The 25,991-nt window shown below is 44.2% G+C and overlaps 1 protein-coding gene across 1 annotated transcript; it reads right to left on the bottom strand.

Annotated features, from left to right (window-relative positions):
• Positions 1-356: 356 nt before the first annotated feature.
• NMT1 (N-myristoyltransferase 1) lies at positions 357-24,326 on the bottom strand. Its single transcript, XM_083147459.1, has 12 exons — positions 24,049-24,326; positions 19,026-19,116; positions 16,022-16,166; positions 14,103-14,221; positions 13,872-13,963; positions 13,626-13,742; positions 5,225-5,395; positions 2,423-2,531; positions 1,440-1,610; positions 1,192-1,359; positions 879-1,016; positions 357-729 (listed from the first exon to the last, which is right to left on the bottom strand). Exons 1-12 carry the CDS (start codon positions 24,156-24,158, stop codon positions 709-711), a joined length of 1,452 nt encoding a protein of 483 aa, XP_083003585.1. The 5' UTR covers positions 24,159-24,326; the 3' UTR covers positions 357-708.
• Between the last annotated feature and the right edge of the window lie 1,665 nt (positions 24,327-25,991).

Raw genomic sequence — 25,991 nt, 5'->3', positions numbered from 1 at the left:
TGAATATCAGTGCCTCAGTGATGTCACTGATCCCTAGCAAACTTATTGGCTACACAGTGTACGTTCTCAGCATCCAGTGTTCAGATGGCAGGCCTACTGTAAGCACTTTGGCTCCAGCAGTCAGCATCTAATTACTTCACATTGAACAATTCTAATTTATCCAAGTCGACCTTTAGTGGGTCTATGATTTACACCATAACCCACTCTTATAATCCCATCATACAATATGAATCAAGAGTGGGTGTAAACATACACTTACAGTACAGACTAAAAGTGTTGGCAGTAGTAGTCTTTAAGCCTGAACAATTATTCTAATAAAATAAGACAGTTAAGCAAAAAACACAAGGTTACAGATATATATAATATATACTTTAATATTCAGCCACAAATCTGGTTCAGCTCTGATGGCAGCAGGGAGGAAAAAGTGGTTGCAATTTTATATTCACAGCAGGAAAGAAGGGGAAGGGGGAGGAGAAAACCCTGAAAAATCCTTAATTCAAGCCAGGCGGAGGAATCTCCCTGCTTTGCACCTTTGTAAGCCTGAAGCCTCCTTTCCATGTACATCAGCAGGATGTGTTCTAGAGCGGTGCCCACAATTCCTTCACTCCTTTCTTGGGGCTGCTCTCTCGGTTGTCCAATCTCTGGCATGTTGAGCAGCTGGTGGCCCATTTCACACCCTGACCCCTTTAGATGTAGGGGATGAGGGGTTTACTGTAAAACCAGACCAACCTGTGAAGGGATAAAAAGGAGGTCTATAACTATATCTAATGAGGCATAAAATCCAGAAAAAGCCACCAAGTTGAATATTAATTGTAAACATCAAACCATATAATTCTGCTACCAAGCACTATGAATGTTAGCGATCGCACTCTTTGTACCTTTTCAGGCCCCATGCTGGGACACTTCCAATTATACAGATAATACTGCAGATTTCCATCTCCTATTCCAAATTTCAGTTTCTCCAGAAAGGTTTTGTTTTCCATAAGGTCCAAAGCATTGAAAACATCAAATCCTTTCTGCAAATAAAAAGGAAGAAGGTGTGTGAAGTTCTGTACCAGAGAGGATATTGCTAATCTAGAGTTTCCCAGGGACAAAACCCTTCTTTAGAACAGATCACAAAATAAAAGATTCTGTCTGGAAACCACAACCCTGTCTTTATGCCTGGACATCTCACCACTATCTCCAACTCACAGACTTAGCCAATATTAGGGCATCATTCATGAGGTCGACCAGAGGCGTCTTGGTGTGAACATTGTAAAAAGAGTATGCAGCCTTCAGGCTCCTATGTGTGGGATGGTTCATGATGGTGGAGGGTAATGTGTAGAAACTCAGAAGATCCGTTATTTCCCCTTCAGGTGTCTGCAGATAGGAAGCACATCAATCATTATGTGGCAAACTTACCACCCGCCCAGAGGAGACCCGGACAGACCGAGACTTACCTCCACAATGAATGTGTCTATAATGTTCTCTTGTGGCAGCAGCCAGTGCTGAACCTCCTCCTCACTCATTACTGGGGCCAGGTAAAACTGAGAAAGGTACTGGCCTAGAAGCTTGTGCACCGCAGGGATATGGTGGAGCTCCATGGGCTTCAAACCAGCGGTTTTTGGAGTCTAAAGAGAAAGAAAAAATTATTTTCTCCAATGCAGTCTTATTTACGGTGAGCAGAAAGCCAACTTTCACTAGTACCAAAAAGGTACTTCAACAGCTGCTCCAAATAGGTTATCTTTCCTTTGTTAGGGGAAGGAATGAAAATATATAAAGCTTGATCGGTTTAAGAAATTAAACTCTTAAAAACAGATAATTTACCAGTGAAATTCAGATGCGACAGGTCTCTGGACCAAAGTGTTGGGGGCATCTAGAAGTAAAAATGTTCCTTTGAAAAACAAAGGAGTGCTCATACACTATTGCCGTAGTCCTATCAAACAGCCCTTCTCGGCATGCCAGATCCTATGAGAATCATCAGCCTGCACAGGGATAATCTTTGTGTTCCAAAATGCTGTACAAAGCAGTAATTCTAGACAGTGCCAAAGGAAAACCCAAACCTGCAGCCAAAGGAGAATATGACTGTCCCCACTTGACTTCTGAGGAAGGATAAAAGAACAATGTTTTCTCTGGTGCTGTGATCTTGCTCATATTTCCCCCCTTCCTTATCGCTTACCCCACACACGTGTTTATTATCCCCCATGACAATATTTTGTTCATTATTTGGCATCACATCCCCTAGGTTATTGGGACTGGTAAATGTTTTTTTCCCCATTGCTGCCATTTACAGTTTCAGGAAAACTATAATAACTAGTTTGTTATATATCTTCACCAATCAGACAAAAATAGAAGAATGTACATAATGGCATGGCTTAATGGGTACAGCAGAAGCTTGGCACAGCTACTTCATTAACAAGGAGCAGGTCCCATTAGCACTCACCTCTGGCAGCCGGTATAACTTCATAGTTCTCTGCATGGTCATGTTACGGCTCAGGTGAGAAAATTTGACCTCTATCAGCTTGCGAGGATTTAGTGATCTGTGCCAGTACCTGCCAAGCAATGGAAATGGATTACTGCCAGTAACCGTGTTGGTGATAAGGTGTCAGAGCAAATCACCATTTGCCAAATAAATTTACTAATACGAAAAATTGCAATCACTGGAACCCTAAAATGCAATGTAGATCAAACGGGCTGTCCCTTTTGTGACCACCATAAGACTACCCCCAACAGTTACCTGACAGTCACAGCAGAACTATGCCATTTGCCAGCAAAGAAGTAAAAAGAAGAGAATGAGGACCAGCAATCACGATACTGAGCATTTTAGAAAAAAATAAATGATAGAACACCAAATTATAAGTGACCTAAGGAAACCAAGTATATAGCAATCCACTGCTTGTGCATATCAAAGCCAAAAAGGAGAAGAATATTGAAATTACATATACATAGAGAAGGGTTAGATACATGGGTCTTCAACCTGTGGCCCTCCAGATGTTGTGAAACTACATGTTCCAATATGCATTGCCACATTTATTCCTATGAGAGCATGCCAAAACTGTCAGGGCATGCTGGGACATGTAGTTCTACAACATCTGGAGGGCCACAGGTTGAAGACATGTGTTTATACTTATACTTCCACCACTATGTGCAGTACATACATCCTACTACTGGCTTATTTGCTGGTTACTACATAAGTAATTATTTCGAAACACGCATGTAACTTGCATCCAATATGTTTCCCAAGCATTTATGATATGCACAAAAACAAGTGATTTCTGTGTTTCTATTGCACATAGCACAAGTATGTGTGTGTCTGTGTAAGTGCCTGTAGGGTTGGAAGCCTGCATCACCTGCAAAGCTAATCTGTCAGTCACTTCATTGGTTATCTGTATTCTACCGTATTCAATCCAAAATCATTTTACTTGCACACAAAGCCATAAACCAAACTACACCAACTTACATCTCTTCTCATCTCAAATTATCTTCCAACCCGACCTTTTCACTCCTCACAAGATCTGTCTCTCATCCACACTCATTACTTGCTCCCATTCCCAATTGCAGGACTTTCTTTGGGCTGCACCCACTCTGTGGAATGCTCTCCCAGACACAATAAAAGACTCTCCTGCAGCCTCCAAACCTACAACCATTCCCTGAAAACTCACCTATTCAGGCAAGCTCATCAAATTCCAGAACCAGCCACTTAATCTTCATATACCTTTCCTATCCAATAACATCCCACTGTTCAGGCCACACACACATCCTTTCCACATTTTTCATCCTCCTGACCCCTGGCCAAACTGCTGGGTCACTGTATCATACAGAACACCAGGAACCTTTGCATTCTGGTGGACTTTATGCAATAAAGAATATATATTATTTTGTATCAATGCCTATTTTCCTATAGATTGTAAGCGTGTGAGCAGGGCCCTCATAACTTTAACTGTCTGTAAATACCCAGTTTGTTGTATCACGGTGTCCTATTGTAAAGCGCAATGGAATATGCTGCACTATATAAGAAATGGTTAATACATAACCATGTGCTTTAATGTTTTGCAGCACCACAGAGTGTGTACCCTTGGATAAGAACATAATTTGCACAGCAAGCTTATCCCTACAAGATAACTTTGGCCTACCCCCAGTGTTCATTCTAGCACCCGCTATCTTTGAGAACCGATGCAGTTCCTCTTCCCTGCCTGGGGTGTCGCTGTCTGCTGTGGTGTTTCTAGCACAGGTCTGGTTTGCATATCAGTGCAGATATACAGACCACACTGTGCTAGAAGCACTACAGCAGACAGTGACAACCCAGGCAGGGAAGAGGAACTGTATGGGTTTTCAAAGATAGCGGGTTCTAGAATGAACACTACTCCCCTCTCACATTATTTCAATAATGCTCACTCCATTTTTGAAAACTACTGGTCACTCTTCCAAACAAGCAGTAAAGCAAGCTGCGCAGGATCACAGGTGGGAGAGTCACGCTGTAGCAACACACAAAAAGAGACTGCAAGTTGGCGTGGCTTCTCTTTATTGTTTTAACACTTTCTTGTATCATCTTCGGATATGAAGATTCTGTATTATACACAAAATCATCAACCAGGGCTTGCTTTATTTGCTAGGAATGGCCAGTAGGGCACTTCTAAGTAGGTGTATTCTTTGTGAAGACCTGTTATCACCAACATGACAATGAGCGGAAAAGCCTCGGTGGTTGTGTAAGGAACGCAAGATCAAGCTGCAAGCCTACCCAGTCAGGTGCCAAATGCATGACACCCCTTTCCATTATTTATATGCTTCTCCAGCACCTACTTTATCCACACTGGCAGACAACTACTAGAACCTAAATACAATGTATAAACATAACCCTTCCAAGGACAAATCTAAAAAGCAAAATGTAATCATTTGTCAGATGCTGTATTGTTCGTTCAATTGTACATTGTTAGCCTCTGTATTCCAAACATAGGACAGCATTAACAAGCCAGTAACAAACTTTTAGCTTCCAGACCACATAACGCTGTAAATCAAATGAGATTCTATAGCAAACTGATTGACTCACATCTCAGCCATTGCTCTATAGCAAGGGGCAAAGACACCCAGCTCAGAGTGTGTACAGCAAAACTGTTCACTAGCACTCAATTCTGCAACGGATTTATAGACATGTTTACTATCCCCCAAAATAAACATAAACATGTATTACACTTGTTATAGCTGAAACAAACATGGTAGGTAAAGTGGTGTTGAAAATCGTATGTACCTGCACGTGCCCACTGGCTTGGGCAGCACTACGCCTGCAGTGTAGACAGCCTGAAAGATGCCCTCCATGTGAACGCGACGTGTGATCTCACGGATGAGGACAGGAGCTACTCTCTTGGAACGCAACTTTTTGTGAACACAGAGAAAGTTGATTTCTACCATTTTCTTGGCTCTGGTTGGGAGAAGGGGGGGGGGGGGGGGGGAGAATAAATGGATGAACAGGAAAATATTACAGCAACATATGTAACGAAAAGCTCCACCTTAATAGAAAAGATGGTCAAAAATAATGCAATCCCCTTCAGAATCCAGTTAACCTATAAACGGTTTGCATTTTTCATTCCCCCATACACTACTATTGCGACTTCTCCGAGGGGAGAAGTCGCAGCTGATCCACCTAGAACTGTGGCAGCTTCCCAGGTGGCAGGATTGCATATTATACACTGTATGCAATCCCAGCAAGTGCTGCGGGATTCGGTGCTCAAGGACCACACATCGAAATTAATCTAAAAACACATGCGATATCCCACTTTTCATCTAATTTATCAGGACGATGTGTCGAAATAGGAGGAAAAAAAATTGAGCAAATTCGAATAAGTGTATGGCCAGCTATAGTCTAAGGATGTACTCTATTAAAATATACTTGCAAGTATCCTGAATCATAAATGACATAATCTGCAGTATTTAGAGGACAGAGGTCAGTGTGATGGTTGTTCTACATTATACTGAATGTAAAACAAATAAAAGAAAAAAAATGTCACCATGGAAACTGGACTCCTTCACATATGTAACAAAGCATATTTAAATGGAGGATATTTTATACACTGGAAGGGGGATTACAGCAGTATCATTTTGAATACTCTTCCTTAGTGTTCTATTTACACTACATAATAACCCTGTCTCCTGTATTATAAATGGAATAGGTCCCAGAGCGTGCTGTGCAACAACATGTGAATGGACAGAAATCTGATAAGAATCAATATTTGGTGTGACCACCCTTTGCCTTCAAGACTGCATCAATTTGTCTAGTTGCACTTACATACACTTTTTGCAGAAACTTGGCAGGGAAGTTGTTCCAAACATCTTAAGATAACTAATCACAGTTTCTCTGTGGTTGTAGGCTTGCTCACATCCTTCTGTCTGCAATACTTGCAGGGAAACAAAGAATTCCCAGGGCAAAAAACCAAGGGAAAGGAAAAGGAATCAGGCGCTTGACAGGATATGCTTTTCGGGGTGTTAGCTGCTGCTCAATGGGGGGATAGTCAGTCCCCACCGCAAGAAGACACAAAGACCAGTCACGCCGAAGCGTGTGAGCAGCGCTAAAAGAGGGTGACACACACCAAGGTACAATATAATAATTTTTTACTTGTTAAAATAAAACATATAATAAAGTACAGTACAAATTTACAATATAAAAAACAGTATAGGTACCATATGAGCCGATTCTTCACGTCACAAGCAAGGGTGGGCGTGACGGTTTTAAGTCCAGTTTAGGACACGGGGTACGAATATTGTGATGAAGTAAGGAATGGGAAGGGGGGTGAGCATTTGATCACAGTAAGTGCACATTACCATTTGGTGGATGATCTTAGTAAACCACAGGTGATAGTTGGAATCCTCACCCTGGTATATGGTGATGAAAGGATGCTGTCGGTCGGCTTCCGCTTGAGAAGTAACCCCTTGTAGATTCTGATGATAGTAGAAGGGGAGGGGGTGGAGTACCCCAAAAAAAATTTCAATAAGCGGTGTCCGCCAAACTCGACTGTGACAACTTGAAGAGGTGGTATCGGTTGGTGAAACAATGTCCTCCTTTTTTATGGCACGCTGGAATTATGCCGCTGGGTGTTCCAGGAAAAACCGTGACCACCAAACACCTTTGATAAAGCTGCAGTTGGCAGTGAAACGCGTCAGTCAGACCTCCGGTTCTTCACTCCAAGTGTGGGATCCTGTAACCAGATTGGACTCATTTGCTGGAACACTATCACCCACGGATTTACCTGCTCCAACATCCTCTCCACCACCCCATCTTCTCCATTGTGTTTGGTGGTCACGGTTTTTCCTGGAACACCCAGCGGCATAATTCCAGCGTGCCATAAAAAAGGAGGACATTGTTTCACCAACCGATACCACCTCTTCAAGTTGTCACAGTCGAGTTTGGCGGACACCGCTTATTGAAATTTTTTTTGGGGTACTCCACCCCCTCCCCTTCTACTATCATCAGAATCTACAAGGGGTTACTTCTCAAGCGGAAGCCGACCGACAGCATCCTTTCATCACCATATACCAGGGTGAGGATTCCAACTATCACCTGTGGTTTACTAAGATCATCCACCAAATGGTAATGTGCACTTACTGTGATCAAATGCTCACCCCCCTTCCCATTCCTTACTTCATCACAATATTCGTACCCCGTGTCCTAAACTGGACTTAAAACCGTCACGCCCACCCTTGCTTGTGACGTGAAGAATCGGCTCATATGGTACCTATACTGTTTTTTATATTGTAAATTTGTACTGTACTTTATTATATGTTTTATTTTAACAAGTAAAAAATTATTATATTGTACCTTGGTGTGTGTCACCCTCTTTTAGCGCTGCTCACACGCTTCGGCGTGACTGGTCTTCAATACTTGCAGGGAACCTTCATTGTGCTTCACGGTTGCCTATAAACAACCTTTGTACGGCTCTCCATCCCTTTGGCAAACAGAGTGCCTACTGTTACAGCCAAATATTTAAAACATTTGCTCATCAGCACTCGCTGCCATTTTCTCCACACCAGTTCCTATGTTTTCATGCATAGTTGAGAAGTTTGGCCTGGCTTCCAGGTCAAAGGTATGGCCAGGGGCGTAACTACACTAAGGCAGCCACCGCCACCGCTTGGGGGAGCGAGTGGCAGCGCTGTCTGTGTGGGCGCCGGCATCCAGCACTTTATACTGCCGCTGCCCACCCCGCCCGCCGCCCGCGCTGGTGGCTGGCTGCACAGCCAGCCCACCCATATTGATGTGACGCGCTGGCGTCACACCGCGCTCCCCCTCCCTCTCCCCCGCCCTGCGCTGCCCTCCTCCCGAGTCCGTACAGAGCAGGGCTGGCGTCTAGGCTGAGGGAGCTGCAGCGTGCAGCTCCTCTCATCATCTCCCTTCCCATGGGGCTTAGCAGCAGATCCGGGGCTGGACGCGGCCAGAGGCAGAGCTGGGCTGGCTGGAGGAAGAGACGGGCTGGCTGGAGGAAGAGAGGGGCTGAACGGAGGCAGAGACAGGCTGGGCAGAGACATCCTCCTGACTGACAGCTGGTCTGAATAGCGGCTGGTGGTGGAGGAGCGCGGGCATCTTTAATCCTGGATGGGTGAGCTTAAAGTACATGTCGGCTGTGTGTACTGTAGTGTATGTATATTGTGTGAGTCTTTATGCTGCAGCTGTGTGTATGGATGTGTGCACCTGCTGTGTGTATGTATGCTAAAGTTTGTTTGTGCATGTGGGTGTCTCCTGTGTGTGTGTGCAGGGCCGGCCCTAGGCATAGGCATTAGGCATACTAGGCAATTGCCTAGGCCCTAGGGGCGGCAACGTCCTTTACTATTGGTGGCCAGGGCAACCTCTGCAAAGCAGGGAGGAGCAGTACTGAAGAGGCTCTCTCCCTGCTGTGATTATGATGCCCCCCCCCCGGTAGGTACCTTGCGGGGATCGGTGCTGCGCTGGGTCCCTTTGGCGGATGTGAGGTCAGCAGTGAGGTCCCTGCGGCGGATGGGAATTGGGAACTACTAGTCCCCATCCGCCGCAGGGACCTCGCTGCGGACTTCACATCCACTGCAGGGACCGGGTGCCTATAACACAGGGCCGTATTTCTGCTGCTGGGTCTCCACCAGAAGACAGCCAGGGTCCCGGAGCTTGCTGACCGTGCCAGGAACCGGCCACGCATGGCGTCTCCTGAGGTTGCAGCGCGGAGCACCACTTCCTCCTGCACACTGTTTGGACCGGGTGTCAGCTCATCCAGTGCTCCCCAGACATCAGCAGCCTGCTGCGGGCCCCAGAGCATGGCCACCTGCGAGTACGTAGCTGGGATGCGACTGGCCGGGAGTGGGAGACGGACTGTTCAAATTGTCTAAGCAGGAGCCAGGGGATATCATAAGGTAGTGGTCTGAATGTGCCTTGACTTGTAGTGTGGTGGGATGTATATATGTATGTGTATGTATATATGTTTGAGAGCGCCAGTGTGTGTAGTATGAATGACAGCGGCAGTGTGTGTTGTATGTATGAATGACAGCGCCAGTGTGTGTAGTATGTATGAATGACAGCGCCAGTGTGTGTAGTATGTATGAATGACAGCGCCAGTGTGTGTAGTATGTATGCATGACAGCGGCAGTGTGTGTAATATGTATGCATGACAGCGGCAGTGTGTGTAGTATGTATGCATGACAGCGGCAGTGTGTGTAGTATGTATGCATGACAGCGGCAGTGTGTGTAGTATGTATGCATGACAGCGGCAGTGTGTGTAGTATGTATGCATGACAGCGCCAGTGTGTGTAGTATGTATGAATGACAGCGGCAGTGTGTGTAGCATGTATGCATGACAGCGGCAGTGTGTGTAGTATGTATGAATGACAGCGCCAGTGTGTGTAGTACAGTATGTATGAATGACAGCGCCAGTGTGTGTAGTATGTATGCATGACAGCGGCAGTGTGTGTAGTATGTATGCATGACAGCGCCAGTGTGTGTAGTATGTATGCATGACAGCGCCAGTGTGTGTAGTATGTATGCATGACAGCGCCAGTGTGTGTAGTATGTATGCATGACAGCGGCAGTGTGTGTAGTATGTATGCATGACAGCGCCAGTGTGTGTAGTATGTATGTATGAATGACAGCGGCAGTGTGTGTAGTATGTATGCATGACAGCTGCAGTGTGTGTAGTATGTATGCATGACAGCGTCGGTGTGTGTAGTATGTATGCATGACAGCGCCAGTGTGTGTGTAGTATGTATGCATGTTAGCGGCAGTGTGTGTAGTATGTATGCATGACAGCGGCAGTGTGTGTAGTATGTATGCATGACAGCGTCGGTGTGTGTAGTATGTATGCATGACAGTGTCAGTGTGTGTAATATGTATGCATGACAGCGGCAGTGTGTGTAGTATGTATGTATGAATGACAGCGGCAGTGTGTGTAGTATGTATGCATGACAGCGGCAGTGTGTGTAGTATGTATGTATGAATGACAGCGCCAGTGTGTGTAGTATGTATGAATGACAGCGGCAGTGTGTGTAGTATGTATGCATGACAGCGGCAGTGTGTGTAGTATGTATGTATGAATGACAGCGTCGGTGTGTGTAGTATGTATGAATGACAGTGCCAGTGTGTGTAGTATGTATGTATGACAGCGGCAGTGTGTGTAGTATGTATGCATGACAGCGGCAGTGTGTGCAGTATGTATGTATGAATGACAGCGGCAGTGTGTGTAGTATGTATGCATGACAGCGTCGGTGTGTGTAGTATGTATTAATGACAGTGCCAGTGTGTGTAGTATGTATGTATGACAGCGTCAGTGTGTGTAGTATGTATGTATGAATGACAGCGGCAGTGTGTGTAGTATGTATGTATGAATGACAGCGGCAGTGTGTGTAGTATGTATGCATGACAGCGTCGGTGTGTGTAGTATGTATGAATGACAGCGCCAGTGTGTGTAGTATGTATGAATGACAGCGGCAGTGTGTGTAGTATGTATGCATGACAGCGGCAGTGTGTGTAGTATGTATGCATGACAGTGTCAGTGTGTGTAGTATGTATGTATGAATGACAGCGGCAGTGTGTGTAGTATGTATGCATGACAGTGTCAGTGTGTGTAGTATGTATGTATGAATGACAGCGGCAGTGTGTGTTGTATGTATGCATGACAGTGTCAGTGTGTGTAGTATGTATGAATGACAGCGGCAGTGTGTGTAGTATGTATGCATGACAGCGTCGGTGTGTGTAGTATGTATGCATGACAGCGCCAGTGTGTGTAGTATCTGTGGTAGAAGATGGTGCTATCTGTGTCCTGGGGAGAGGGGATGTAAAATGGAGGTAGATTTTAACCTCCATTTTACATTTTAATTTGATTGCTCTGCATCAGATGAAAACATTCCAAAGTGCACTAGTGGATGGGGCCTTAACACTTGAAGAGACCCCCTCCCACCACATAACAGAATTTAGCATTATTCGTTGTGCTGTAATGTGAATTTTTTGCTTAATCTGGGTGCCATAACGTGAATTTTGGATCATTTTGTATGGCATAACGTGAATTTTGACTCATTCCATGTGATTTTTGGCTTATTCTATGTGGCATAATATGAACTTTAGCACATTCAGTGTGGCATAATGTGACTTTTGGCTCAATCTGTGCGGCATAATATGTAAGGGGCAAGTATAAGGGGCCTGCTATTGTGTTGCATGATGTGTAAAAGGGGTATATGGTGTGCTACAATACATTGAAAGACACCCCCCCTTTTGAGTGACCACACCTTCTATTGCTGGAGTGCGCCCCTCGAATATTTGCTGGAAGTGTTAAGTGGTGCCCCAGCTGATATAATTGCCCACCCGTGGTATGTACATGTATAAAATGTCATTAACCAGCATGTTATTTTTGGTGTCTAACCACTAAAGTTTGATGGTATTATCACCTGCTAGGGGGCACCAACAAAAATCTTGCCTGGGGCATCAAATTGGATAAGTAATTGTAAAAAGTAAGTACAGACATTCCTCACTTAACGACCAGGTTCCGTTCCTACGACCCACCCATATCAATGCTCGTCTGGCCGGCTCACGATGTGACGTGCTGGCGTCACACCATGCTCTCCCCCGCCCTGCGCTGTACTCCTCCTGAGTCAGTACAGCGCAGGGCGGGGGAGAGCGCGGTGTGATGCCAGCACGTCACATCCCAAGCCGGCAGAGTACAGGAGGAGGCAGGAGAAGATGCAGCCGGGACCCACAGCCACTTGCTGAAGGAGAAGGGGGCACAGGAGCAGGGGCGCCGGAAGGTCTGCTCCCTAATGTGATGCCCTGCTTCCCACTGCAGCCTCCACGGGGCAATGGCCGCTGCCTCTACGGTACACTGATTGTCTAAATGATCTCTCTCTCGTCTTTTCTCTTTCTGTTGTCCTTTTGTCTCTTTCCACTCTTAGTGAGTACATGCATCCTGGCAAAATATATATATATATATTTTTTTGTCTGTGGGAGGGGGGGGGGGGGGGGGGGGGGGGGGCGCCACAAATTTTTTAGCAGGGGGGAGCAAAATTTATAGTTACGCCACTGGGTATGGCTTTTCAGCTGCAATTCTTCTATGAAGAACACTTCTGGCAAGACCTCTCCAAACAGTAAATGGGTGTACCTGGGTCCCACTGGTTTTTCCCAGATCTAAGCTCGTGGTACTGTTGAATATCTTCCAACTTCGAAGGTAAGAAAGCACGATAAGTCTTTTATTTGACGCACAAAGCTTCCTTGGCTTAACACTGGCCTGTTTTCAATGCGGCCGGCGAGGGGGTTAAACAGCGGGTATTGCAGAAAACAAGTGATACTCGTTGTTTAACCCCCATGCCGGCCGTTTACTGTATTCAACATCACAGGAAAATCTTCGCCGTCAGAGGACAGCGAGGATTACCCTAAACAGCGAGGCTTGCTGTTAATGCAGGGAACCCGCTGCATTTAGCCGCGAGTCTCGCTGTTTCATACGTAGTTTCTCCCTTGCTCCAAAACAGAACGAGGGGGAAACAGCATATGCAGGGGGGGTCAGTTGAATACTGACCCTGAGAGCTGTGACAGCGAGTAGGTAGCCCTGCTCGCTGTCACAGTTCGCCCACAGCATTGAATACACCCCACTGTCTATGATCCGCAACGATGCCGGTTTCTTCATTATTCTTTAAAACAGCTTGAACAGGACATTCTGAAACCCAAGTCTGCTTTGAAAAGGTTTTCCTGGGAGAGACCTTGCTGATGCAGTATTACTATCCTGTGTTTTGTTGCTGTTCTGTCTTGTCATGGTGTATGACCTGTGACATGAAACACTGTCTTCCATAACCTTACCTTTGTAGCAGTTTGGCTGTTCCTAGCCCAGTAATAATCATCCTAAACAACGGTTTCAGTTAATGACCGTGCTTCAACCTACACATTAAAATGGTGACCATTATCACTTGTTTGGTATGATTGGTTAATCATACACCTTACTATAATCCTACAAAATCCCTGACTGCCTTCAAAACAGCACCAATACTTTCACAAAAGGGAGGTCCCCCAAACACTGATTTGATTTTGAGATTTCTGTTTTTAAAGCATCCTTGCTTTCTCCAAACGGCCTAAAAAACTTTTGCACAGTACTAGAATATTTCATTCAATATATGAGTGAATCATTGCAAAAGCAAAGTTCATTTCCCGCTTCAAAAATACTCACAGGTCATAGATTTTCATAGTAGCTGGGATGGCACTGATAAAGCCCACTAGTTTCTTGCTGGAGATAACACGCACCCCACAGTGCCAGTGTGGCAGCCAGCCAGGAGGTCTTAGAGCCTGCAATAGAAGATACAGAAATCATTTAAATGCAAGTAGATATGTGCATATAGAACAAGGCACTAACTAAAGCAAAATTATGCTAGCCCTTTTCACACCATCTTTTTGAATAACCCGGAGCTAAACTCACCATAATAAGAACTCCGGTGAATAGTCAAAACGGAACATGTTATCGTCATCTTCAACATAATTTTCATTAAGCAGAGTGTACAGCTCTTTCAACTGTGGTTAATAAAATAAAAAGTACCAGTTAGAATACATACAACAGGTAAAATAACCTGTCAATGCATAGAACCGACAGGAAAGGCGCAAACTTCAAATAATCTGCAAGAACCAGCAAAACTATGGTTCTACTACTTACCACTCCCCTGTCACCCAAATCTAAAGCATCCCATGTAAAGCCCTGTGGCAGGGTGTATGGCTCCTGTCGGATATTATCCTTGTCCGGCTCAATGGGGCCATGTGAATTAACTACTTCTCCTGTAGGAAGAATATTAATGATTACTATAGGACTGAGAGGTGAGAGGCCATGCTTCATGGGTGTAGAAAGGATGAACGTCTGTCCTAAACCATTCCAGTAGTGTTCATTCCAGCACCCCTTCAAAACATTTGCACTTCCTCTTTTCTGCCCAGGGTGATTCGCTCTGCTTTGGAGTTTCTAGAAAAGCCTGGTCTGTATTAGACCAGACTGTACTAAAAGCCCCACAGCAAACAGGGACACCTCATGTAGGAAGGAGGAACTGAACAGGTTTTTGGAAAGGTGCTAGAATGAACACTTATTCTACTATGACTAAACAAGGAGGGACAAAACTCATTCTTTACAAATTAGGACAGATACAAATTAGAGAGACATCAAATTGTCCCAATGGTTGGGCCAAATTCCCTTCTGCCTGGACCATGTTAGATTGGCCGTACACACTACAAAATGTAATGAATGACGATACCTTGTTTGTTCAATCATTGTACTAAATGTCCATGAATACGATATGGTCTGGTTGACCTGCAGCACAGCCGACCAGATGATATGCGAACCGCTGGTGCACTCAATTGTGCGAATACATAAGATGATATACATGATTTGGCGCTACAAAGCGGCATATGGTCCAGATATAAATCTAGTGTGTACCCACCCTTAGAGTAACTATTTTCCAGGTTAAAAAAATAGGTTTTAATGAGAAAAGATGACTAGCAATGTATAGATTTTTTTTGCATTAGACTCAATTTCTTGTTTAGACAGTTAGACAGTTTAGAAAGCTAGACAGCTAGTCTAATATGGCCAATTCAAAGTCTCTCAGCAGCAGCTCACTATGTGGGTTAATTTAGTGTACTCTGACAAATTCCTTCTTAGATGGACAAAACCATGTGCACTGCAGGTGGGGTAGATGTTACTTGTGCAGAGAGAATTGGATTGAGGGGGAGGGGTTACTTCAAAGTGAGATCTATATTGCAGTGTAAAAATAAAGCAGCCAGTATTTACCCAAAATAACTCACCCAAATCTAATTCTCTCTGCACAAGTTACATCTGCCCCACCTGCAGTGCACATGGTTTTGTCCATCTAAGAAGGATTTTGTCAGAAAGAGTGAACTAGAATAAGGCCCTATGCCACAATATTTGACAAATCCACAGGATTTCTCCACCCTATGTAATAGTTTATGGAAAATGTTCATTTAAATGATTTAAGGTGAATACATTTTGCCATTTTTTCACCTCTTTGGAGAATTCAAATTGATTGGAAAGAATGGGGATCCACACTTTGGGTCGATATACGTTAGGTCGACAGTCAATCGGTTGATATGGTCAAGGTCGACATGAGTTTTCAAAGGTTTACATTTTTTTTTTTACTTTTTCATACCATCTACAAGGATTAGAATTTGCAACGGGAAACTGTGCCGAGTGCAGTGATAGCAGAGCAAGGCACCTGGTCCGAAGAATGGCAAGGAAAACTATTCATTCGAGGGGACACTACACTAATTGGGGGTGAACGTGCTGAAGTCAACAAACGTAAACTCCGAAAAATGATCTTTTCTGTCTCTCCCTTTTACTAGAATCTGGCAACAATACAAGATATAGAAGAGGGAGGGGGAGAAAAAGCCTGTATGTTGGGCCACAGTATGATAAACAAGTTCTGCCATAAACAATTGGATATAGTCATATAATCAGACACCAAGCTACATAGGTGTACTTTCCTAAACTGGTTGCAGTACAACATCCTGTCTAGTTAGATGCATAACTAGATCTAATGTTATTACATTTGCAAGGTATTCATTTAGGGATCCTACCTAACTTGGGGACAGGCTGTGTGTCCCAAAACTGGTAGCTTCTCTTGCTGGCTTCTTCCATGGTTTTAGCTGGACCTTGTCCCACAGAGAACAGTTCAATGGCCTTCTGGATCTCCTGGATCTTCTCAGCTGGTAGCGTATTTACCTTAATGTAAAGTCAGGGTTATATATAAGCATACTTGTCCAGTGACCAATCCATCAGATTAAACTGAGCCACACATGCATGAGTTCCAGGTGCAATGCTACATTTATCGGAAAATGTAAGTGGCCAAGTTGGACATCTGGTTGGATCATGTTAGGCATCACTGGGTCTGTAATGGGCCCTACATAGGGGCCGATGAGCGTTCTGAGCAAAGCTACTTTGCACAGAATGCTCGGTCTTTTAGATCTCAGCGCTGCAGAGCACTGTGTGCTGAGTGAGGTGTCAGGGTCAGTCTTCTCCATTGAGAAGACTGGCCCTGATGACTAATCTTTGTGCAGGTTATGAATCGCTGCTGGATTCAGATAAGCGGGGCCGCACATTTAAATTGCTGAGTGGTCCACACACACAGCGATTTACATGTGGTTTCAGGCATTTTCTGAGTGATTTAGTAAAATCGCTCAGAAAATGCGTGTATGTTGCCCCGTGTGTAGGGCCTATTACAGTGGTAGGAATATCTCCTGCTAGCATCTACCCAGATTAGACAGAATGGTTTATTGGCCACACACAAAGGATGCAATATCACAGAAAAACAGGAAGGGTATAAACTGCGCTAAATAGTTTTCAGGTATGCAACAAATATTACATTTATTAAAATAATTAAAAACACAATTTATAAAAATGCAATTATTAAAAAACTACCACAGCTTAATTTTTTTATAATTGAATTGTTATAAATTGTGTTTTTTTTTTTGTTTTTTTTTTAATATGCATTCACCTTACAATACATTTGTCAATAACAGCGTGATTTGTACAATATAAATGTGACATGACGAAGGGTACAATTATGCCGACATATAACACATTATCTTGGATCATAATAAAAAGAAAATCATTATTTCCAAATAGTTGACAACATTGACAATAAACTTATGACCACATCAGTCATCTCTCGACAATTGTTATCCGTGTCGTTCTTTTGTCCCAGATCAGGCAGAGTTATAGTTGTCTATCAGCGGAGAGACCATGTCCCCAAGGATCTCACCCTGTTCATAAATTGTGTTTTTATTTATTTCAATAAATTTAATATTTGTTGCATACCTGAAAACTATTTAGCGCAGTTTATTCCCTTCCTGTTTTTTGTTATCCATTTGTATTAGGATTGACTACCCATTATCTTAAATGCTGCTTAGCTGGGCACATTCATACAAAGTGCCTCTTATCTGGATATCATGATATCTACCCCTCTCACAACTGCAATATCACAAAGCCTGGTCAGCATAACTTAAAAGGCTATAATGCTTGCTATTTTATACATAATTATATCACTTTACATACTTTCATACAAATAGAAGTTAACCTTAAGCATGGCAGCTTCTATCTGTATTTATATATGCAAATAGGGCAAAGAGTATATATATTTTTTTGAACAGATAGAAAACCTTCTACATGGCAAGAATGTGACTTTTAGCAGGAAATAAATCCACAGGTCATAAAAGTCTAACTATGAAATTACAGTAATACCACTTTCAGGCCACAAATGCAGGGTCGCACCGGAACTTTGAAACGGTCCAGTCCCGGTGCGACCCTGCATGTGCAGTCTGTTCAGATTGCATAAGGGAACCGGCAATATTGCCGGTACGCTGACGTCATGTGGGGGTGTGGCGTAGACATTTTTGGTTACTAGAATGCGTAGTCACCAGACCTCCACCTTCCAACTATTTGAACAGAACTTTGGGTGGGTCACATGCAAGGGCCCTCACTTGTCGGGGTGCTAATACCTACACCAGGTGTTCCATCTGTGTGACAACACACACACATAACATATTTATAACACACACATTTTTCAGATATTATAGACAAGGCAGATATTACAGGTACTAGCAAATTTGTGTGTATGTCTCTTGGTATGCAGACAGTGGATAGACAATGTCTAGGTCGACAGTAACTAGGTTGACCATTAATGGTCGGCAGTGACTAGGTTGACAAGTTTATAGTCGACAGTCAAAAGGTTGATGTTTTTGTGATTTGTTTTCTTATTTAAAACAAAGGTGGTTTTTCATACTGAAGTGGCCATAGGAAAATAGAATAATGCACCAAGCGCAGCGAGGCACCGTGCCCAAAGCATGCGAGGGGAACATTTTAGGGTGGCGATGTAAGATTACATAGACAAAAAAAATAAAATAAAAATCATGAAAAACTTACATTGACCATACCTATGTTGATATTTTGGCGGTGTCAACACTTTCTGTTGACCATAAGTGGTCGACCTAGTGACTGTCAACCTAGACATTGTCTATTATCTATAGCAGGCATTCCCAACCACGGTCCTCAAGGCACACCAACAGTGCAGGTTTTAGAGATATTCAGGCTTCAGCACAGATGGTTTAATCAGAATCACGCAGGTACTAATTAAGTCACCTGTGCTCAAGCCTGGATATCTACAAAACCTGCACTGTTGGTGTGCCTTGAGGACCGTGGTTGGGAATACCTGATCTATAGTGTAACAATGCCTCCTCTGGGGCAGGAACTTCAAAGTGGATCAGGACGGAGATGCCAGAACAACAACAGCAAGCATCCCAAATGGTAAGGCTGGGGTGGGCTAGTGTGTGGCCAGGAAAGAAGGTGTTAGGTCTAGGCATGGTCAACGGTCGACACAAGTAGATCATTTTTTTAAACCAACTTGCTCTTCCGTCATGATAGAGGGAGAATATAATAGTGTGCCAATCACAGCGAGGCACCATGCCCAAAGGGAGGTCACGGTACACTAATATGGTGTCCATGACAGCCCCCCCCCCCCCCCCCCACATACACAAATTAACCTATTAATCCAAACCCCTTTATCTACATAACTGCTTTCATTACCGGAGCCTCAGGGGTCTCCAATTTGTCTCCTCCTTTATCTTTCTTGCGCTTCTGTTTCTTCTTTTTCTTAACTCCGCTCTCATCTCCCGCACTGAAAGAGAGCGTAAACCATTACTAAATAAAAGCCACACATGGCATGTCAGGAATTCTTGTTTGTCATTTGAAGCGAGGCAGAAAAGAAAGATGCCTGGTTTTTCCCTATTATACATGTTAGCCACTGTGTGGCAATATTAACGCCATATATGTATACAAAGCAGAAAGACTGTCAGCGCTAACAATAATATACAGCAAATCTGTCTACCAAATAAAACATAGGGATTTAAATTATTTTTTTTTATACACAAAATATTAAAGCTTTCAGCCCGTTGACAAGGGATCCCAATTCTCTGAAGGTCACTACACTAGCATAACACTATTACACAGCAAGGGTTAAACAGAGCAAGTGCACATTTCTTTATGGTTTTGTTCAAACATTTTGCCTACTGCTTTATACAATGCTATAAAAGGCCTAGTTGGATGCGGCTTAGAAGCCAGTTTGTGTATGCATGTTAATGTGCGTACACATTTGCAATTATTCCGATCCAATCGTAGTACAAATTTGTTCTCAAATGGACAAAACCATGTGATTTTGAGAACAAATTTGTACTGCGATCACATCTGAATAGGGGCCATTGTGCAATATCTTTAATGATATTGGCGGAGCTCCAAGATTAAATCTAAGTGCATACACACTGAAGGATATCGTTAACGATCATCATTCATACCATACACACTGAGCGATAATTTAAACGATATCGTTCAGAAGGGCCAAAATATTATTTGTATCGGGGAGTACATTTTCAGGTTGAGCTAAAGTTGCCCAATTATGCATTTTCAGCCCTGCCCTCTACATACAGAGCTGCAATCCAAAGTACAATTTCCTCATCCTGCACTAGGAAGTGGGAGTTTTGGGAAATCCAGGTGTGCAGGGGTAAATCAGAAAAAAAAAAAAAAAAGGATTGTGATTCTCCTTCAAATCCAGGATATCAGGCAAGTAGGTCTAGCACAGGGCTAGCCAAACCAGTCCTCGAGATCTACCAACAGTCCATGTTTTCCAAATCACCCAGCTGCAGCTGCTGCATTTATTCCTATAGATCCACAGGTTGCCTGAGAAACAAACTGTTGGCAGATCATGACAACAGGTTTGGCCACTCCTGGTCTAGGTGGTGAGTGCTACTGTAGGAACTTGCAGTGAATTGGTATCCCTTGACAACAGACTTAAATGTTTTGATCAAAATAATAACAAAATCCCCATGATTTTATTTGTTAGACACAAACTCACTGAAAAAGACAGCCACACCCAGTGCCAAAACAGGACGTCTGTGCACACTTTGGCTGACCACTCCCCCTAAATATGTGATGTCACATGGGTGAGCGGAGGTTGCAGACTGCGAGAAGAGCACTGCCCAGAGCGTCCTAAGTATGCTCTGGGCAGCTCCACAGGAAACCTGCCTGAGTGTTCCATATATACTCTGGGCAGTTCTGTAGTACCAGTACTGACTGCAACATGCTGTTCCAGACATCCTGCAAGCCTACAGCTACATTTGCCAGTAAAAACAGAGTGAAACCATCAATGCTGCTCTTCTGTATACTACAACAACTTGCCTGATTCAGACCAGCAAAGCTGCTGTCAATATCACTTAGCTATGTACTCCCAATATATGGAAGGTACCACTATCCTGGGGGTCAAATCAGACAAATTGTAATGGAATAACTGGAGAGCAGGGTTGGAGCAATGTAAACCTCACCTAATATTTGGCAATTTGGTTGTGGCTCTTCTAGAACAACGTTTATTAATGCATATGCAATACAGGTGTACAGCAACCAATATACATTTATTTTGAGCATGTAAGTAATAATAATAATATAAAAACCAGTCAGGCATACTGAGAGGTGGGATACACAACATCAGTCATAAAAAGGATGTGACATGATCTCAACGTTTAAAAAAAAAAAAAAAAAAAAATCTCTCACTAATATTATATATTCACACACACACATGAAAGAGAGATGCAGCCTAAGGCCTGGCAGACGAGGTTTCACTCGGACAGCAAAAACAGGTACTTGTTTCCTAGAACGGCCACAATCGTGAGTGATCGTGGCTCTTAATTAAGGGACACGATCCTCACGATGTGGCCGATTTTTTACATTTTTTTGCCTTTGATTGACAGAAATCGGGTCAATCGGTCGGTCGCGACCAATTAAAATCGGCCGCGATGCGACCGACCGATTGACCCGATTTTTCCATAGACTTCAATGTTAAAAAATCTTTTAACATTGAAATCGGGAGGATCGTGTCGGTCTTGTGCCATTATAATGGCACAAGATGAGATGGACTTGATTAAGTCCATCTCACATAGGGAAAATTGATAAAAAAGGTGAAATGGGTCAATATGACCCATTTCACATTTTTTATGTGCCCGCCATGACCCCACGATAGACGTGAACCCGAAGCGTGGCGAGCGCAGCGAGCCCGCGAGGGGCGGCGGTACGCGTCCTCCGACCTTTTCATTCCCCTACTATCCACTAGGGCGTGGAGTGAGAATAGAATAGTGTGGCGAGCGCAGCGAGCCACCGAGCCCGAAGCGTGGCGAGCGCAGCGAGCCCCGCGAGGGGACGCGTATACCTGTGAAGTTATACGCGTCCCCTCGCGGGGCTCGCTGCGCTCGCCACGCTTCGGGCTCGGTGGCTCGCTGCGCTCGCCACACTATTATATTCTCACTCCACGCCCTAGTGGATAGTAGGGGAATGAAAAGGTCGGAGGACGCGTACCGCCGCCCCTCGCGGGCTCGCTGCGCTCGCCACGCTTCGGGTTCACGTCTATCGTGGGGTCTAGCACACTTAGTAACATTTGGGGGGGCAATTAAAAAAAATCTGGTGAAAAAATAAAAAAATCGGGTGAAAAATCGGCCGATCGGATCGGTCGCATCGCATGCGACCAAATCGCACGCGATGCGACCGATCCGATTTTTTATCTTCCGACCACAACGATCTAAATCGTTGTGGCCGTGCTAGGAAACAAGTACCCAAAAACATACCTGCTAATCCTATTAGAGTCTCTGAGCCGAGAGTGGAGTGGAGCCCTATTTACAGTCCTATTTCATGTGACAGATGCACAGTGAGATGGTGCCAGAGACACAGGGCAGAATCAGCTGTTTGGGCAATAGCCACGGGTTTGGCAAGAGGAGGGGGTACTTGAGTGAAGATTGTAATTTCAGATATTGTGGATACATTTTGATAGTTCATAATACATTATAAAGAGATCGATGAACTTAAAACTGCATACCCACATTTTCTCACATATAACTATTGCACCCTAATTGCCATTTTGACTCATTATTGTAAAGGTGCCCATACATGGTGCAATTATCGCACCCGGTATGGGCTGCATCACATGCGTTTTGCGTGTGATGCAATCAGAAGGCAGTACAAAAAGTATGTGCAGCACATCATTTTTGTACTGTGCGATGCCCATGGGCATCGCTCAGTGCCATCACACAGTGTATGGGCACCTTAACAGTGCATTCATCATACACAGAAGAGATTTCTGTGATTCTGTGACATGGACTACAAACAAACACTGATATTTCCCAGTAAAAGCTTACAAATAGCCAATTCACTATACTGTTTTTAAGTGACTGGTCATAAGCGAGAGGAAATGTAATAATTTTACACCGAAGCCAATAACCACTAGAAAGATCTTGCTCTACACAGAATTTAAAATAACAGGAAGACTGAATATTTTCCTACATACACACCGACCTGTCCTTTGTCACAGATATACAATAGCAGCACCTGGTCACTGACTTCTGGACACATCTGCTGTGTGGAGAGTCCAGGTAACAATGCCCCACCAGAAAAAAAAGTTCATTGATCAGTGGAGTATATTGCTTTAATAAGCAATATATTTTAAAGTGCTGATTGGTTCACTGCAGCTGAACAGCACCCTACCAGGTATCACTGATCAGCATTCTATAAACAGCATCCATCTAGTTGTGCTGGACAGCATTATAGACTCTACAGCAGCTTTCTAGTATCAATGATCAGCATGGCGCAGTATAACGGCATCTTTTTAGTATATATGATCAGCATAGCTTAGATGACTAACTATATAGAACAGTATATTTTTTATATTCTTGATCAGCATAGTGTAATAAAACAGCATATATATGGCCTCAATGACCTGAGTAATTCAGTATAACAGCATCTTTCCAGAATCAATGCTCAGCATGGATTAGTATTTTCTAGTATTATTGATGAGTGTACCAGAAACAATAACCAGAATGTGACCACATAATAGAACTAACCAATTTTTACAGAATTCTAGAAGATGCTGAAAAATGAACTGGGAAACCATATTAATTTTATTAAAACTTATTTTCCTAGGAAATAAATACATTTACAGCATTCAGTATGTTCATCACTGAATTCAGTCTGATAACACATCTATTGTTACATAAATGTTCACCTAATGAGATCTAGAAAAGGACTAACATGAGCACTCAAACGGCTTCATTTGTCATAGACACAAGCATTTAATGTTTTCACTGAATGCAGTTCTACCGGTAAAGCAGACATTGTGCAGTATGTCATTTCCTAATGGCCAATGCCTTTGTACAGGGAGGACAGGACATAATCACTTATCAGTACTAATAATGTGACAGGTATTATCTACATAATCTCTCCTGGGATGGCCAGACCTCAGTGCAGTACAGAAGCGCAGGACATAAGGCTTTTCTATTCTATATTATACTGAGACACAACGACATCAGCCTCAAACGATCAACCATCGGCTCATTTTTAATCTTTAATTTAAAACCTGACGATGAATTGACAGAAGCAGCAGCCAGTCAGACAAGAGGATCCTAGCTTGGCAAGCCTATCAGGAAGGAGAAGAGGCGGGATGCACCGCGACCTAGGGCACGGTGTGCAAGAAGAGCACATAGCATGGATGTGGGGGGGCCCCAGGCGGACTAGTCATTACCCCCGATTGAAGTTGTGCTTCTCCTCATTTTCGCAGTCGCTGCAATGTTCGTGGTCATTCTCGTCCTCCTCCAGCCGATCTCCGGCTGCTGTATCACTCTGATCCGCCATCTTTAATCTGAAGCCGGGTTAGGGGGAGGACGGAAAGCGTCTATTGGCTGGCCGCTGCAGGGCATGCCGGGAGTTGTAGTGCAGTCTGCACGGCGCTCTCCGATAGACCGCTGCTGTAGAGAGGCTGCTGAGCTCTTCCCACCACAGCACAGGCAACCGCGGCCGGAAGCAGAACATTAACAGGATGGAGGAAGGCGGGACGTTCTGAGAGCGTTCTGGGAGTTGTAGTCGGGGAACCCGATACACACCCAACGTTCGGCGGCTTCCTATTAACCCTCTAACGCCCACTTCGTCTTATACGCAGCATTTTGTATAGAAATTTTATTGACTCCGATTTGTTGCAGTAAACTGATATGTTGAAATAGTTTTAAATGTCCAACACAAAATGACAAGAGCTGCCTACCCTCCTGCATTATACAGGACATTCCCTTAAATAGCAGCAATCTGCCTCTCCCTCATTAGTCCGTTCAGGGTTGCCTACCCTCCCGGAATGGCCAGGAGTCTCCCGAAAATCGGGTCCCCCTCCCGGCCCCCCGAAAAGGTGGGCAACTCTCCCGGATTCAGGGGGACACCCACTGCGCCCCCCGATTGCGGCGAGGAGTGGGAGGAGCTAAAATGTCACAATTGCGTAATTTTAGCCCCGCACCCTTCACGGAGATACGCAAATTAAGGTGGCCATACATCTACAGATCGATTGTCAGATTGGGCTGGTTTGAACAAAAACCTGGTAGTATCTGAATGGCAGTTTTCCAGCATTTCAAAGCAAATGGTCAACTGTCATTTGCTCTAATCCATTACCAGGATTTTGTTCCTACCAGCCCAATCTGACAATCGATCTGTAGATGTAGGCTATTTAGGCTATTTTACATCCTGGGGGTGGGGTTTAATGATGTCACACTCAAGCCCCGCCCCCAAACGGCTGCTGAAAGTCTCCTCTCTGGGCTTCTCCTGGAGAGGAGAATTTAAAAGTCTGCAACCCTGCATTAGCCTAGCAATCTTGCTCAATTCTCCTAGCCCACATTACACTTCCATTTTTTGGGGAAAAATGAGGACTATGTAAAAACCGGACCCGGACATGACCCCGAAACTTGTAGTGATGATCCGGGGGATGTCCTATACCTCCCAACCGTCCCTCTTTCCGTGGGAACGTCCCGGTTTTCTGGGAAGTTCCTGCATCCCGCCCGGGGCCACCCAGCCTGAAGAAAATAGACACTGTGGACATGCGCACAGCGTCTATTCATCGCTGCAGAGGGACAGAAAACGCCCCCTTTTCCATAGGCCACACACCTTTTTGGGCGCGGCTCCGCCAAGCAAGTGTCCCGTTTGACGGAGGCAAGAAGTTGGGAGGTATGGTGGCCCGTCCTGGGGGTGTCTTGTCCCGGGGGATGTCTGCCATCGGGAAGGGGAGATTACAGCCTTCCTGTGTGTTCCAGACCATTCTGGTTTTTCCTACATGCCCGGAACATACAGGGAGGCTTTATTCTCCCCCTCCTCTTCTCCCTGGTGACAGCTGTCACGTGAAGCCCCCCCCCCCCCCCCCCCCCCGCATCGAACACTACAAGCTCCGGACTGCAGATTTTGATGTCTGGTCCGGGGTCTTGTCTAACAAAATCTAGTCCGGTTTTTACCCATACCAGAAAAATGGAATGAGAGATAGATACACTTACATTGAATCATCATTAATATTTCCCAGCACTTTAACAATTATAATAGCTCTTACTAACTGCTTTGGGGCTCATCTACATTTGTATATAAGTTATATTAAAAAGATTTCTCTCAGATGTAGGGATGGCCATTATTGCCTTTTCCATCAATGGCAAAAGTGCAACCGAC

The sequence above is a fragment of the Crinia signifera genome, chromosome 6, assembly GCF_055691185.1.
Source record: "Crinia signifera chromosome 6, ASM5569118v1, whole genome shotgun sequence".
Classification (NCBI taxonomy): Eukaryota; Metazoa; Chordata; class Amphibia; order Anura; family Myobatrachidae; genus Crinia; species Crinia signifera.
Note: the sequence above shows the minus strand (reverse complement) of the source record. Positions and strands in the feature narration are given on the sequence as shown.